The sequence below is a fragment of the Staurois parvus genome, unplaced genomic scaffold, assembly GCF_062004578.1.
Source record: "Staurois parvus isolate SC_StPar_1 unplaced genomic scaffold, SC_StPar_1.0 ptg000610l, whole genome shotgun sequence".
NCBI lineage: Eukaryota > Metazoa > Chordata > Amphibia > Anura > Ranidae > Staurois > Staurois parvus.
The window spans coordinates 361,103-377,068 of NW_028318406.1; the positions used below are offsets into that span (position 1 = coordinate 361,103).

Genomic DNA, 15,966 nt, shown 5'->3' on the forward strand with positions numbered 1-15,966 from the left:
TGGGGCTGTCTCTTAGCCTGGACTGGGGCTGTCTCTTAGCCTGGACTGGGGCTGTCTCTTAGCCTGGACTGGGGCTGTCTCTTAGCCTGGACTGGGGCTGTCTCTTAGCCTGGACTGGGGCTGTCTCTTAGCCTGGACTGGGGCTGTCTCTTAGCCTGGACTGGGGCTGTCTCTTAGCCTGGACTGGGGCTGTCTCTTAGCCTGGACTGGGGCTGTCTCTTAGCCTGGACTGGGGCTGTCTCTTAGCCTGGACTGGGGCTGTCTCTTAGCCTGGACTGGGGCTGTCTCTTAGCCTGGACTGGGGCTGTCTCTTAGCCTGGACTGGGGCTGTCTCTTAGCCTGGACTGGGGCTGTCTCTTAGCCTGGACTGGGGCTGTCTCTTAGCCTGGACTGGGGCTGTCTCTTAGCCTGGACTGGGGCTGTCTCTTAGCCTGGACTGGGGCTGTCTCTTAGCCTGGACTGGGGCTGTCTCTTAGCCTGGACTGGGGCTGTCTCTTAGCCTGGACTGGGGCTGTCTCTTAGCCTGGACTGGGGCTGTCTCTTAGCCTGGACTGGGGCTGTCTCTTAGCCTGGACTGGGGCTGTCTCTTAGCCTGGACTGGGGCTGTCTCTTAGCCTGGACTGGGGCTGTCTCTTAGCCTGGACTGGGGCTGTCTCTTAGCCTGGACTGGGGCTGTCTCTTAGCCTGGACTGGGGCTGTCTCTTAGCCTGGACTGGGGCTGTCTCTTAGCCTGGACTGGGGCTGTCTCTTAGCCTGGACTGGGGCTGTCTCTTAGCCTGGACTGGGGCTGTCTCTTAGCCTGGACTGGGGCTGTCTCTTAGCCTGGACTGGGGCTGTCTCTTAGCCTGGACTGGGACGGTCTCTAAGCTGGACTGGGACGGTCTCTAAGCTGGACTGGGACGGTTTCTTAGCTGGATTGTCAAGATTTTCTTACATCTTACTGAAGTGGAAAGAAGTCTCCTTGTTGGGAACACAGATAGCAACAAGACCATGACTAAAGTCCTAAACCTTCCCTACTCTGGAGAACATAATGAACAGATTATTGTTTTACTTGTCCATTATAACCGATTAAAGCAACCCTGTCAGGCTCTAAAGAAAAGTCCTGTAACAAAACCAGTATTATATTCACCTATTTACAATCGGTGATTTCTCTTCCTGCTCTGGTGAAGTGATTGGATCCCCTCTCACTTTCTGTCACAGTGACAATGGTCAACAGGCCAGATAGATAGGTGAAATTGTCTTTACATACTGTACACTATATGCCCCACTAATGAATGACTTCCCATAACTAATAACATGACTTTTTGTTAGAACTTACCCTCCTTCACTCTCCACATCTGTATGTGTAGCCCCAGAACTAGTAGTGAAATAAATAGAACTGGAGCCTGTAGAGTCTGTCCTCTCTCTATGGAGTAAGACTCTTCGTCGCCGACTGGTCTTCTGGTTCTCTTCCAGGTGTGACCTGCAGAAGAAATACGAAGTTGAATTTCATTGTTGTGCAATTCTTCTTCTGCCAATCATTTACAAGGTATTTGATTCTGCTAAAACTGTGGTCGCACGCTGAATCAGTATGACAAATAGAATGCAAAAGAATAGAATAATCTTCATACACTACCTTACCTTAAATTGTAATTCTTCATTTACTCTTCATTTAATAGTTAGATGTAAATCGGTGTGTTATATATTATTACCTTTCATTGTTAAAGTGGTTTTAAAGGCTCAACGTTTTTTACCTTCATATATTCTATGCATGAAAGTAAAAAACCTTCTGTTTGCAGCAACCCCCCCAGCCCCCCCCAATACTTACCTGAGCCCCATCTCGATCCAGCGATGTGCACGAGAACCAAAGCTCTCCGAGGACTCTCCCTCCTCTCCCTGAGACATCGTCAACCAGACAACACAGCCAGTGAGGCAATGAGGATAGAGAAGGGGCGCGATGGGGCTGGGCCACCGCACTGTATGCGAATGGACACACAGAGCAGCGATACAGGAGCAAGCCTGCTTGGGTGCCCCCATAGCAAGTTGTTTGCTCTGGGGGCAATTGACATTTGCTGACCCCTGTTCCAGTATGGTGCTGCTGCAGCCAGCATATGTGGTTGCAGCAGCACCTCTGCACGGCACACTTACCGGCCGCTCCTTCACTCGATTTTTGCGGGGCCACTCGGCTCCGCCTCCTCGCCAGTGATTGGCCGCCTGTGTGTCTTTCCTGAGCTACAGTTCTGGCAGCCAATCACCGGTGAGGAGGCGGAGCCGAGCAGCCGCACGAACATCCAGTGGCCGAACTGAATGAAGGAGCAGCCGCGCTTCCTGGACTGGATCGTCGTGGGACCGGAGCCAGGTAAGAAACAGCAGCCCCTGCCCACCCCTGTACTTAGTGTTCCTTTCGTTGGAAGGGGGGGCGGCGGGTGTCAGCATGCCGTATACCGGCGTATAAGACGACCCCCGACTTTTGAGAAGATTTTCAAGGGGTAAAAAGTCGTCTTATACGCCGGAAAATACGGTAATTTACTAATGCTAGCAGTTGATTGAGAGTGAAGATCCATTTTAAGGCTTCATTCACACCGTACGTGCATAAAAAATTATGGAAAAACAGCATAGATTTCACTTGCAGAGACAGGAGTTTATATCAGTTTTCATGCAAATTTAACACTGCTGTCACGGCAATTTTTCTGGTTCAATAAATTTTTACTGAAAGTTTACAAAAATACAAAAACTTGGTACAAGAAATTCGCAGCATAGTATAGACTGGGTTAATTATGGCAAAGACAGTTCCCCTGTCCCCTCATAAACAAAGAGAACCAAGTAGGATTTTTCAGTGCTTTAGTTATCAGAAAAAAAGCATCTAAAACAGTAAGCAGCAATTTTATCTTTTTTTTATGAGATGATTGTAGCCGTATTAGTGCATTTGCGACAGAAACAATTGAGTACTGTCCGTGATACTTTTTCATTTGCACTAACATACAATTTTGAGGACAAGCTTTCAGGGAATGTCCCTTCTTCAAGGTCCAGGCAGTACTGCTTCACAAAGTTTTAGCAGAATGTTAGAAGAGATGTGGGGGATGAAAAAAAAAAAAAAAAAAAAAAAAGACTAGAGCTTGTCCTCAAAATTGTATGTTAGCGCAAATAAAAAAAAAAGTATCACGTCAGTACTCAATTGTTTCTGTCTTTTTTTTATGTTATGCTAGGTGACTAAGACATGTAACAAATATAAAGTAAGTATTAGGGATGCACCGAAATTTCAGCCACGGAAACATATCGTCCGAAAATAGCCCTATTGGCATTTTGCCGATAGGAAAAATTTAGCAGATACAGGAGACTGTGTACTGCAGATGTGAGGGGGGAAGGCTGAGAAAGGCAGGAGAGAAGCAGTGTATACAGTGACTAGCTGTCACTATATGTCAGTGCCGGTTTTAAATGTAATTACCAGCCTTTTTTTTTCTTCACTGCAGCTCACAGAATTAGCTGTCACTTTCCCCCCGGCTAAAAGAAACAAAGTTTCCTTTTAGTTTCTTTCCCGAGATAAAAGAAACAAAGTTTCCTTTAGCTCCAGGGAAAGTGACAGCTCTGTGAGATATAGTGAAGAAAAAAACCGCCAGCGATTGCATTTAACCACTTGCAAACCGCGCTATAGCCGAATGACGGCTACAGCGCGGTTGTCCAGTTCTGGGAGGGCGTCATATGACGTCCTCCCAGAATGCGCCCTCCCGCGTGCCCCCGGCGATCTCCGTGAAGGCTGTGTCCTATGGACACAGCTGATCACGTGATGAGGTAAAAGGCCAATCACAGCAGCCTTTTACTAAGTGATCAGCCGTGTCCAATGACAAAGCAGATCACCAGTAAATGCAGTTACCGGTTACGAGCTGCACTTTCCTCATGCTGTCACAGTGTGAGGAAAGTATTGCCGATAACCGGCAATTGTCAGAGGACGAATCAGCACAGATCATCAGTGCCCAGCAGTGCCACCCACCAGTGGCATATATATATGGGTAGAGTGTTGCATGACCGCGCAATTGTCATTCAAAGTACGACAGCGCTGAAAGCTGAAAATTGGCCTGGGCAGGAAGGGGGTATAAGTGCCCAGTAGGCAAGTGGTTAAAAACCGGCACTGACATATAGTGACAGCCAGTGAGGGAGCCTCTCTGTATACACTGCTCCCTTACTGTATAAACTGCTCCTCGCTTGCCCACTCCTTGCACACACTGCCCCCCCACCCCCTCCCCCCTACAAAGAGGACCTGTCACTCATATGCCATCACATAGGAGACCATTGGTCCCCTATGCGATAGCAATAAAATCATAAGTTAAAATACACACATATAAATATATATATTTATTACACACACGAAAGTAGAAAAAAAAATTGGAGCCTCCCCACTCCCACATATGCAGACATTTCTGTTTTGGTTTTCAGCCACATGCATTCTGAATTTTCGGTATCGGTTTCGGCACCAGAATTTTCATTTCGGTGCACCACTAGTAAGTGTTACCCAAATGTAGCTGCAAAAGTGGAAATACACTTTAAATCTTCATGAATGCAAATATAGCTTCATAACCAGACTGATCAATAAGCACAGCTTTGGGTTAGCTAGGTTCAAGGGCTCTGTAGCAATGGAAATCAAATGTGAAAAAGTGAGAAGATTCTGAGGAAATTGCTGATGTTTTCAACATATTGGAAAACAATAGAGCTTCATTCAAACAGTGCCTAAGAAAGGACACAAAAAATTGAAGCAGTGTATTCATTCTCATAATCATAAACAAAAATGTGGATTTATTACATGGACCTACATTTACCAGTGATGGTAAGTAGAAGTGATTCTAATCCAATAACATAGCCTGCAAGCTACAAAGTAGTCGTAAACCATTGGGCTAGGTTTCGTACTTGATCGGGTGGATGTGGCTGCAGGAACACCTGCGATTGCCGCACCCACCCACAGCCAAACTGCGCTTCTCTTTAGAGACACACAGGCCTGGCAGTCATTCTTAATGGCACCCCCATGCATCTCAACCTGCAATGCGTTTGTGGGTGCGAGAACTGCAGGGAAATTGCAATCTATGCTGCCTCCCCTAATACTTACCCCGTTCAGTGATGTGCATGAAAGTGGCTGCCGTCCTGAGTCTCTCCCTCCTCATTGGCTCAGAGACAGCAATGGGAGCCAGTGAGGATGGAGCAGGGGATCAAGCAGTTTTGACTCTCTTCAACAAAAAAACCAAATGACAAAATGCTTAGGCATTTAGCCATGTGACTGGCCGATAGGAATTCCTGAAAAGATGGTGAGTATGGAAAGAAATTCAGATTTGTATTACCATTAGAGGCAGGATATAATTAAAATAATAGCAGTCTGAACCCCAGACCTGAATTTCTCTCAATAAGCCACCATGGCTCTTTATTTTAAATTGCCTGAAAACATTGACTCAGAAATGATCCTTATGGGAATGGCACCTATGGCTTCGCACTTAAAAGTCAGGAGCATTACTGAGACAACAAAGATCTGTTTTCATGTGAATGACAATACTCACCGAACTTCTCCTACAATATCTTCAGCTAACCCATGAAGACTGTTCCGCAAAGATTCAACCTCCTGCTTCACTTCTGTAATGCTGCCAAGAACATAGTCCAGGCGGTTCAACAGCTCCATCTGTTCCCCATGAGATACAACCACAACGTCTGCCCTTCCTGATAGTGGTAAAATGAAACACAAAACACATTAATACAAATGACACAGCACTAACATCATTCATTTTTAGGTAGATTTTTTATTTTTTTTTTAACTGTGATATAACCCGATAGGACAATATAAAATATATACCTTGTGAATAATTAGATGGTGTAGCAACATTGTCATGCTCGGACAGTGTGTGTGTACGATATCCATTTTGCTTTGACAAAACCTTTTTATTCTGCTTCCGATGTCTCCGATACACCACGTACACTACAACTCCAGCAGTGACACCAGCGATCAATCCTAATCCAATTCGGTATGCAAGAAGAAGTTTATACATACTGTCTTCCTAAAAAGTAAACAGAATGGCCACAAATGATTACTGTAGTAAAAAAATCTTATATATAACAGCAAGAAACAAAAATGTTGTGCAACTTTTGTCGCTAGATGGTGCCAGATTACTACAGCAGGAGATATTTTATTTCTTGTTCACTAAACTTATCCTGCATGATAGCATACTGATGGCTATTCTTCAGCTGGAACCAGAGTCATCTCTTCAATGAAGTGCAGCGGCGCACCTCACCAGGATACCTGCTGTAAAAGAGGCTGACTTGCGCATAGTTTGGGATTTTTCAGATACATAAATGCATCTAGACCCAAAATCTAATTGAAGGATGCTTCCTTTCTATATAACCAGTGTGCCGTCCTCTGTTATTGTGTCCTTCAGCGTTTCCAATTTCATCCGGTGATCCTGACAGAAACAGCCTTCAAATGTTTATGTATGACATTGGATCATCTGCCTGCTGTCATGGAAAAATATTCTTTAAAAAACAATAAATCTTCCTACTATGGATAACCAGATTTAACTTAAACAAAGCTCTATTGCTGGGGGTATTTGCACACAATACTGATGTATGAACAAAGCACGGCTGTGTAGTGCGCACATTTACACACATATATGCCTGTATTTGTGCATACAATGTCTTTCAGAATGCAAAATGTTCAAGTACTTTTCTCTACCATTCAAGTGAGGAGGTATGATTTATGTGTGTACACAGGTAAAACACCAAACATGGTGCTAATTTATTGATATTTACCCTCCTTTGTATACAGGCCCATTAAAAGTAACGGACTGCGTTCAGATCTTAAAAAACAAACAAAGGAACGCATAAAAACACAGCACTTTTAGCGCTGTTCTAGAATGATTGCTCTCACTCCGGCATTTGCGGCAGTATGTAACATGTGTATCGCAATCAACGTTTTCACGCATAGGCGCCCTTGATGCCTGTGTTTTGTACTTGGGTGTAACTTTTTTTTGCCAAAAAAAAAAAAATGTTTTTACTTCACTTTTTTTTCCATCATATAGGGGACAGGTTCCAGATGGAAAGGTTCCGATCCCTACTTGCGGTCAAGAGCATTCCAATCATGAGACCCTAAACCCCATCTCCCAGTGTCACAAACTCCTTAAAGGGCTGAAAGCATGCTAGAATATCCAGGGAAAGTGACAGCAGTGATCCTGAAAAGATATCATATGCGTCGCTTTCCAGGTCAGAGCAAGAAGGGGAGGAGAGAGGACGTGTGTCCGCTCTTCTCTCCATAAGCTGGACCCGGCCATGTCGGCCCTGGGCCCACAGATGGGCAAGCACAGCCCGGAACACATAGCGACAGCGCATGTTACCGGGGGCTGTGGAAGCAATCGGGCAGCAGTGCAGCCGTCTGACTGTTTCCACCTGACAGGCAGAAGTCTGCCTGTCAGTTTTAGACACAATCCCGGTGGCTGCAACCACCGGATTGTGTGTAAAACCCCCAATGTCAGGTCCACACGACGTATGGACCTGGCAAAGGGGTAAAGTAAAGGTAAACTCCAGTCCCCAATTAAAAAGTATCTTTAAAAAAAAGCCAGAACAGAAATAACAAACATGTTTTACTTACCTGCTCTGGGCAATTGTATTGCACAGAGTGGCCCTGAACCTCCTCTTCTGGGGTCCCCCACATGCACTCTAGGCTCCTCCTCTTCTCAGTATACCCCCAAAGAAAGCTGCTCCCTATAGGGGCACACCTATAGGTTCGCTCCTACGCTGGGTTGTGTGTTTCCATTGACACACACAGTGCGACTTGTCCCTACCTTCTACTCCTTCCTCACTGTACTTGACTGAAAGCAGCAGGAGCCTGTCAGTCCCTGTGTGAAGAGGAAGAGAGGAGAGAAGACTGCAGCTGGGCACAGCGCTGGATCGATCTAGGAGTCAGGACAGTGTTTAGAGGGGGATGGGGGCACAGCAAGTCCTAAAACATTTTTAGCTTTAGATCCACTTGAAGGCAAATTTACACTTTATTTAACCAGGTTCACTTAATATCTGAGGGCTATAAAGATAAACATAGGATCTCTTTTCTGGAAAACATGTTCACTGGCCAATGTCTTTTGTTATTAGAAGTGTTCTCTAGATCTCCTTGAAGTCTCATCTAACTTGTCTATAGTTCCTCCTGTTCCTCAGGGGAAAATAACAAGGAGCAGTTAGTCCTGTATTTCTAGAAGGTCCGGCTGCTGAGCTAGTGTAGTTGACAGACACCCCCTCCTTCATCCGCTGTTTCGACCACGCTGCTTTCAAATAGATGAATAGGTAAGGGGTTTGAATTGACAGCGCTCATCTCGGTACCAGGCGCTAGCCCAAGACAATCGCTGTCACTAGACATGCAGGTGGAGGGGGCATGTCAGTCAGAATGGCAGGACATAGCAGGTACATTTACAGCAGAACAACATAAATTATTAGTCCAGTCATTAGGATTCAATTGCTCATAAGACAACTGCTTTAACCCTTTGTCTACCAAGGTACATTTATAAGCATCCTGGTAGTCAAGAGGTTAAAACAAGCTCACGGCCTTGTTCTTACTACCATGGCTGCAAACTGAGTCTATATGCCCATGTCTTTTGTGAAGAAAAAAAAAAAAGCACACAGCTGAGCTCAGCACAGGACTCCTGCCTGTCAAGTAAAAATGATTTGCCACACTGCGTTTATGGTACTGTGGAGTGAAAATGGCCCCTTGCCACCATTGTTCCTGCGCTCTCCCGGGACCTCAGTAAATGTGTTCTGGATGTCCATGAGATTTACCTTACAAATACAGTGAATCTGGGAAATGTGGAAAGCACACCCTTAAGACTAGGTTCACACTAATGCAGTGCATTACATCGCATGTGATTCGCACAGGAACCGCACCGCATTCCTGTGCAAATCAGATGCCATTTGTGTGCGGAGCGATTGAATTCAAACATTTTGTATGGCTCAAATCGCACTGCATCTGCACCAAAAAGGCACAGGACCGCACTACAATCGGATCGAATGGGTATTCACACCTATGCGATCCAATTCTGCACATCGCACCTCGTTTTGCGGACCGATTTCTGGGTGTTGTTAACTTAACCACTTCCTGACCGGCCATTGTATATAAACGGTTGGACGGTGGCAGTGCAGGGTCAGGTGGCCGTTTATAAACGGTCTCCCCGCACCCTGCTTGTGCGTGCTCCCCGGGAGCGCGCAGCACCGCAATCCGGTGCCCGCTGTGTCCTCCGGATACAGTGAAACACTGATCGTCGGACGGGACCTCTGTACGAGGTCCCGATCATGTGATCACTGATTGGCCAATCAGTGATCACATGCAAAGTAGTAAGCAAGATGTCACTTCTGACATCATTGCTTACTACATGTGAAATCTGTGAATGATCACAGAGGTCACATGGTACAAGGCTATTCACAACAGCCTTGTACCATGTGACAAGCTGTGACCAATCACAGCTCACTCAGTAGTTCTCAATGGCTGCAAGAATGCAGACAGACAGAAAGAGAAATGATTGCTTTTACATCCTATATGGGTGTAAAAGCAATCAGTGTAAAAAAAAAAAAAAAAAAAAAAATCTTCATCACCCCCCAAAAGTAGTACAGGGTCACCATGGTGATACTGTACTGCTGGGGTGACAGTATGTAAAAAAAATAAAAATAAAAATAATAACATAAATAATAATATAAAAAAAAAAAAAAATGTAAAAAAAAATGTTTTAAAATTATAATTTTTGGTTATAAACTAATTTGGCTTATTTTTTGTTTCACTAAAAAGATAACGGAATAAATTTTGGCCAAAATTTATGATGAATTATTAATTATTTGCAAAATTTTATAAAAAAAAGCTTTTTTTCAAAATTTTTGGACATTTTCATTTACATAGCAAAAAAAAAAAATTTCCAGCGGTGAATAAATACCCCCAAAATAAAGTTTTACCTGTCTCAAAAAATAATAAAAAATTCATATGGGTACAGTGTTGCATGACCGCGCAATTGTCATTCAAAGTGTGATAGCGCTGAAAGCTGAAAATTGCCCTGGCCAGGAAGGGGGTAAAAGTGTCCGGACTGGAAGTGGTTAACATGCACACCCGCATCGGTTTGCATGACAGGGTGCGATTCTGATGCGTGCAGAATTCGCTCAGAAAACGCTGCAAATTTTGCACCGCATCAGTGTGAACTCAGAGTTGGTCCAGGCCAGCTCAGTAGATTTATTTTAAAAGAGAAGTTCATCTTGTGAAAAAAAAAAAATAACAAAAATAAAAATGCACATTTTTTTGCAGCGCCTTTGCAGCTGATTGAGAACTCCAAGCTGTCAGCTGCAAAGCTGATGGTACTTGTAGGCATTCATTCACAGGAAACTGAATGAATGACGTTGCTGTGCGGGTGGAGACCCACACGGCTGCGCTCTCTTCAAATTATTACAGCTGATGTACGTAGAAGTTCCCCCGCCCGCTGTCACAGGGAAGGGGGATTGCGGGGGAGAGGCTGCAGATGCTGGAACATGTTGTATGTTCCACCCTAAAAATGGGTGGAAGCTGTAATATGTTCCAAAGGTGAACTTATTTTAAAAAGACCTGGATGCACTCCTAAATGCACATAATATAACTGGATATGAATATTTACAGAAAATAACATCAGGGGTAGTTGACCCAGGGAACATCCGAATGCCTTTTGAGGATCATGAAGGAATTTTTCCCCCCAAATGGAGTGAATTGGAAGCCAGCCATACACGATTCAAATCTCAGCTGGTTCAGCAGGGACTGGCCAAGATTCTAAGCATGTATGGGCAGGCTGAATGTACCCAAGTTGACCGATCGATCAACTCGGGTACAACCAGCCTGTCAGGTTTTAAATGCGATTATTGCTAGTGGCTCTGAGGGAGGGATTACCTCATTAACACTGACTGTGTTGATGGGGGGAAATCACTCTGTCTATGACCAGCTTTATTGTGTTTTTTCTTGCCTTCCTCTGGATAAAATGTGGGTAAAGGATTGTGTACATGGATGTTTTCTATTTGTTTGTTTCAATTGGCTGAGTTAGATGGACTTGTGTCTTTTTTATCTCTATATCTATGTGTGGCCTAGTAATGACAGGTGTCTATCCAGTGCACACTGTGTGAGAAACGCACGTTTCCTGCACCACATGGGTATGAACTGCCCTCTTTGGACATGTGAGGATGCTATTGTTAATGGCACCCCAGAGTAACTGATAAACACAGGTGCATTTGCAGCCACCAAACCCCATGGCCCCGCAATAAAATGGCGTCTGGGGCAGCGCAGTTTTATAAATGTTGCCTGCCTTAGGTTCAAGCTTGTGTGGGTCAGGAATGCTTGCGCATCGTGCGAGTCTCCGACCCACAGGTAACCCACTCTACTCTTTAACCGCCTCCCGCCCGCCATATAGTAATATGACGGACACAAGGTGTTTCTCTCATTCTGGGAGGACGTCATATGACATCCTCCCATTCTAACCGCGGTGCGCTGTGTCCCTCGGACACAGCGGATCACTGTTCCACGGAAATAGCTGAAGATGTCGGCTCGGTCATGTGATCAGCTGTGTCCAATCACAGCTGATCACATGTAAACAGGGAAATGCCGGTTATCGGCATTTCTCTCCCCACGAGCTGTCACGCTGACAGCTTGTGAGGAGAGGAGAGCCGGTAATCGGCATTCCTCGGAGGGGACATGTACACAGATCATCAGAGCACTGATGATCAGTGTGTCCTGATGATCTGTGTAGCCCCAGCAGCGCCACCTGTCAGTGTCCACCAGTGCCAGCTCTCAGTGCTCATCCATGCCACCTGCCAGTGCCCATCTGAGCTGCCTTTCAATGTCTCCCATCAGTACCAGTCAGTGCAACCTATCAGTGCCAGTCAGTGCCGCCTAACAGTGCCAGTCAGTGCCGCCTAATAGCGCCACTCAATGCTGCCTATCAGTGCCATATGAGTGCTGCCTTTCAGTGCCCATCAGTGATGCCTGTCAATGTCCATCAGTGCCACCTACCAGTGCCTCCTCATCAGTGCCACCTATCAGTGTCCATCAGTGCAGCCTATCAGTGCCCATCACTGCAGCCTCATTAGCGCAATCAGTGAAGGAGAAAAATCACTTATTTACTAAATTTTATAACAAAAACTAAGAAAAAACGTTTTGTTTTTTTTCAAACTTTTCAGTGGTTTTTGGTTTAAAAAAACAAAAAAAAACAAAGAACCCAGAGGTGATTAAATACCACCAAAATAAAACTCTATCTGTCACAAAAAAATGCTAAAAATTTCATATGGGTACAGTGTTGCATGACCGCGCAATTGTCATTCAAAGTGTGACAGCGCTGAAAGCTGGAAATTGGCCTGGGCAGGAAGGGGGTATAAGTGCCCTGTAGGCTTTTGGTTAATTGACAGGCACAGGTTCCATTAATTAATAACATCCCTATGAATTGACAAACGCGGCATGTTTTCGTGTGCACTGAAAGGATCTAGATAACCTCCATTTTCACAAGGTGCTATGCCAATGGCACTATTTACAAAACAAAAAAAAGAGTCAAGGTAGTCCATTGAAATGAATGGGCTACATGCAGGTTGCAGATACGTGAACCTAGCTTTCTAGTCTACGTACGCACAAAGCCGCATGCGCTCTGGTGTGATCCGGCCCCTAACTGCTGTCCTGACCTTCTCCTGTCTATGACACGCTATAGAAGGACTTCCATATTCTGATCACCATTATTCATATCAGTGAGATGGGGATCTGGGATCAGACTGGTCAGTACAGGGGAGGACACTCTGTATTAGGAGGTTATAGAAGGACTTCCATCCTCTGATCACCATTATTGATATCAGTGAGATGGGGATCTGGGATCAGACTGGTCAGTGCAGAGGAGAACACTCTGTATTAGGAGGTTATAGAAGGACTTCCATCCTCTGATCACCATTATTGATATCAGTGAGATGGGGATCTGGGATCAGACTGGTCAGTACAGAGGACGACACTCTGTATTAGGAGGATATAGAAGGACTTCCATCCTCTGATCACCATTATTGATATCAGTGAGATGGGGATCTGGGATCAGACTGGTCAGTACAGGGGAGGACACTCTGTATTAGGAGGATATAGAAGGACTTCCATACTCTGATCACCATTATTGATATCAGTGAGATGGGGATCTGGGATCAGACTGGTCAGTACAGAGGACGACACTCTGTATTAGGAGGATATAGAAGGACTTCCATCCTCTGATCACCATTATTGATATCAGTGAGATGGGGATCTGGGATCAGACTGGTCAGTGCAGAGGAGGACACTCTGTATTAGGAGGATATAGAAGGACTTCCATCCTCTGATCACCATTATTGATATCAGTGAGATGGGGATCTGGGATCAGACTGGTCAGTGCAGAGGACGACACTCTGTATTAGGAGGTTATAGAAGGACTTCCATCCTCTGATCACCATTATTGATATAAGTGAGATGGGGATCTGGGATCAGACTGGTCAGTACAGAGGAGGACATTCTGTATTAGGAGGTTATAGAAGGACTTCCATCCTCTGATCACCATTATTGATATCAGTGAGATGGGGATCTGGGATCAGACTGGTCAGTACAGGGGAGGACACTCTGTATTAGGAGGATATAGGACTTCCATCCTCTGATCACCATTATTGATATCAGTGAGATGGGGATCTGGGATCAGACTGGTCAGTGCAGAGGAGGACACTCTGTATTAGGAGGTTATAGAAGGACTTCCATCCTCTGATCACCATTATTCATATCAGTGAGATGGGGATCTGGGATCAGACTGGTCAATACAGAGGAGGACACTCTGTATTAGGAGGGAAGGAAGGAGAAGGATCAGATTCCTCAAATCACAAAATCCACATAGAAAGGTCTCCACAATGTGAATAGTGAAGGCAGGAAGTATGCAGAGCCTGTCCTGTGTGTTTGATCTTAGGAGTCCAGGGACATGGGGTCACCCAGAGCATAGAACATCCATGGAGTCACCTCCGGATCACAGCCCCCACCCCAGGAACATGTGAAGGATGACACCTGACAGGTCACACAGTGGGGCGCGCAACTCCACTCTGACAACCACCCGCTACCCAGCACTGACCTACCAACCTCCTCCTCCTCCGCTGCTGTCCGAACCTTGCGGAAGTGGAGATCACACAAGCCTGGTACACATGCCGGGACACTGCGCATGCGCAGCTCCCTCTCACAGGCTCCAGGAACACATGCCGGGGCACTGCGCACGCGCGCTCCCTTTTCCGGGCTGCGATCTGCGGTTAGTGAGTGGATATAGATGGACTTTAGTAGTGCTCGGTGCTGTGTGCGATAAATCCGAGCAGAATGACACAAAGAGAGATATTCAGCGGCGTGGTTGTCAGGAATGGCTATCTGTCCGTATAGTCGTACAGACGGGTGCAGCCTGAAACTTGCTGAGTCCAGAAGAGCCCTCTGATAATTAGGCCTGGACTGGGGCGGGATTCCAGCACCCCGGGCCTTCACCTAGCTGGGTGTTCACGTGCCGTTGGTGTGCCCCTCCTTGGCTAAGACACTTGTCTGGGCAGCAGAAATCATCCTACCGTCATTGTCCAAATGTGGCCTACCATCATTGTCCAATGGGTAATAATGTCAGCCAACAGCCCACCCTTTGTTTACATTTAGCTGGGTAAATGGTTGCTATGACACCAGCAGCTGCCAGCTTCATAGCAACCAGGAAGCCCTGTGCTGCAAGCTGTCAGCTTTTCTGAGAACTGACAGCAATTATTTATGAATCTGATGCAGCCCTAGAAACTGAGTTTAAAGTGGTGGAAATAGGAACTTCTGGAACGTGGCACGTGTCAGATCTAATGAAACTAAACCAACGCTAATCTGAATTAGGTGGAATTGTGATGATTGATATTGATTTTTTACTCCATTGTGGCTGCTGAAAAGTTCCAGGGGAGACATGTTGTTCTTTAGTAATAATCAAGGGATGTAGCAGCAGTAATCACAATTTCACCATATTTATGTATTTGAATGAGGCGTAGGGCAGGGATATCATAACTGGGTCTCTGTGCTTCTGTATGCAGGCAGGGATAGCCGGGTGCTGTACTTCACATCCTGAAAACATCCCAGTACCCCGCCCCAGTACTCCTCTCAAGAACCCCCAGCCCTGATGCAAGTCATGGGCTTCTACTTGGGAGCAGTTATGGAAATCTCAAAATGCTTTGATGGCTGAATGTCAGTCTGGTGGAGTGGACGTTCCTCGGCAGGCTGCTGTACTTGCATGCAGACTGCCCTCGGTATTCCTACATGTGATGCTGAGCCTCCATGATTGCCGGTGTAAACTACAGGCAGCATAAAAGCTCCATATACTCCTTCAACACCATGATTGTACTGAGCTTGTATGCTGCCTGCCATTACACCATTATACATTCTGGTGAGTGCAGTGTGCTTCTGGTGGTTGTCATGGTGACACGTGAAAAATATCTTAAAGCAGAGTTCCACCCATTTTTCATTCTTTACCTGATTATGTTGTCCCCATGAAATAAAGAACAAGTTGGGTATTTTTATTTTTTTTTTAATATACATACCTTTAAATCCACTGCAAGCCTGCAGTTCCAGTCCCGGCCGCCTAGGCGATGATGTCATAAGGCAATTTGCAAGGTCTCCTGGGATGTCGTTTCCTGTATCCCAAGAGTCCTTTGGTTTCCTGTAATCACGGGACTTGGAAACCGGAAATGATGCGAATGGGAGTCCAGATTACAGGAAGATGTGGATGATGTATCCTGCTGCGTCCTACACTGTGCTCTATGCTGGAATTGCACAGTGGGTACATTGCGCTGAGCAGTGTCTGTACTGCGCAGGCGTGAGAGCGAGTGGTGCATGCTGGGATAGCCAGCAGCACCAATTCCCAGAAATAAATACCTGTGGGCTTCAGATGCCCACAGCCATCATAGCGCCTGCCTGCTTCTGAGATCATGGTAAATGTTTAATAATTACTAAGT

At 45.6% G+C, this 15,966-nt stretch overlaps 1 protein-coding gene across 2 annotated transcripts in view; it reads right to left on the minus strand.

Moving 5' to 3' along the window:
- RMDN3 (regulator of microtubule dynamics 3) overlaps window positions 1–14,161 on the minus strand; it is a 112,189-nt gene extending 98,028 nt beyond the window's left edge. The window contains exons 1-4 of one of the 2 annotated variants that reach the window (XM_089693018.1): window positions 14,088–14,161; window positions 5,807–6,008; window positions 5,517–5,673; window positions 1,319–1,462 (exon numbers count right to left, since the gene is read on the minus strand). In XM_089693018.1, coding sequence (XP_089549144.1) covers window positions 1,319–1,462; window positions 5,517–5,673; window positions 5,807–5,999 — 494 coding nt within the window. In that variant the 5' untranslated portion in view covers window positions 6,000–6,008; window positions 14,088–14,161. The remainder of the gene's footprint in view (window positions 1–1,318; window positions 1,463–5,516; window positions 5,674–5,806; window positions 6,009–14,087) is intronic. The other variant, XM_089693019.1, reaches the window with a different exon arrangement.
- Between the last annotated feature and the right edge of the window lie 1,805 nt (window positions 14,162–15,966).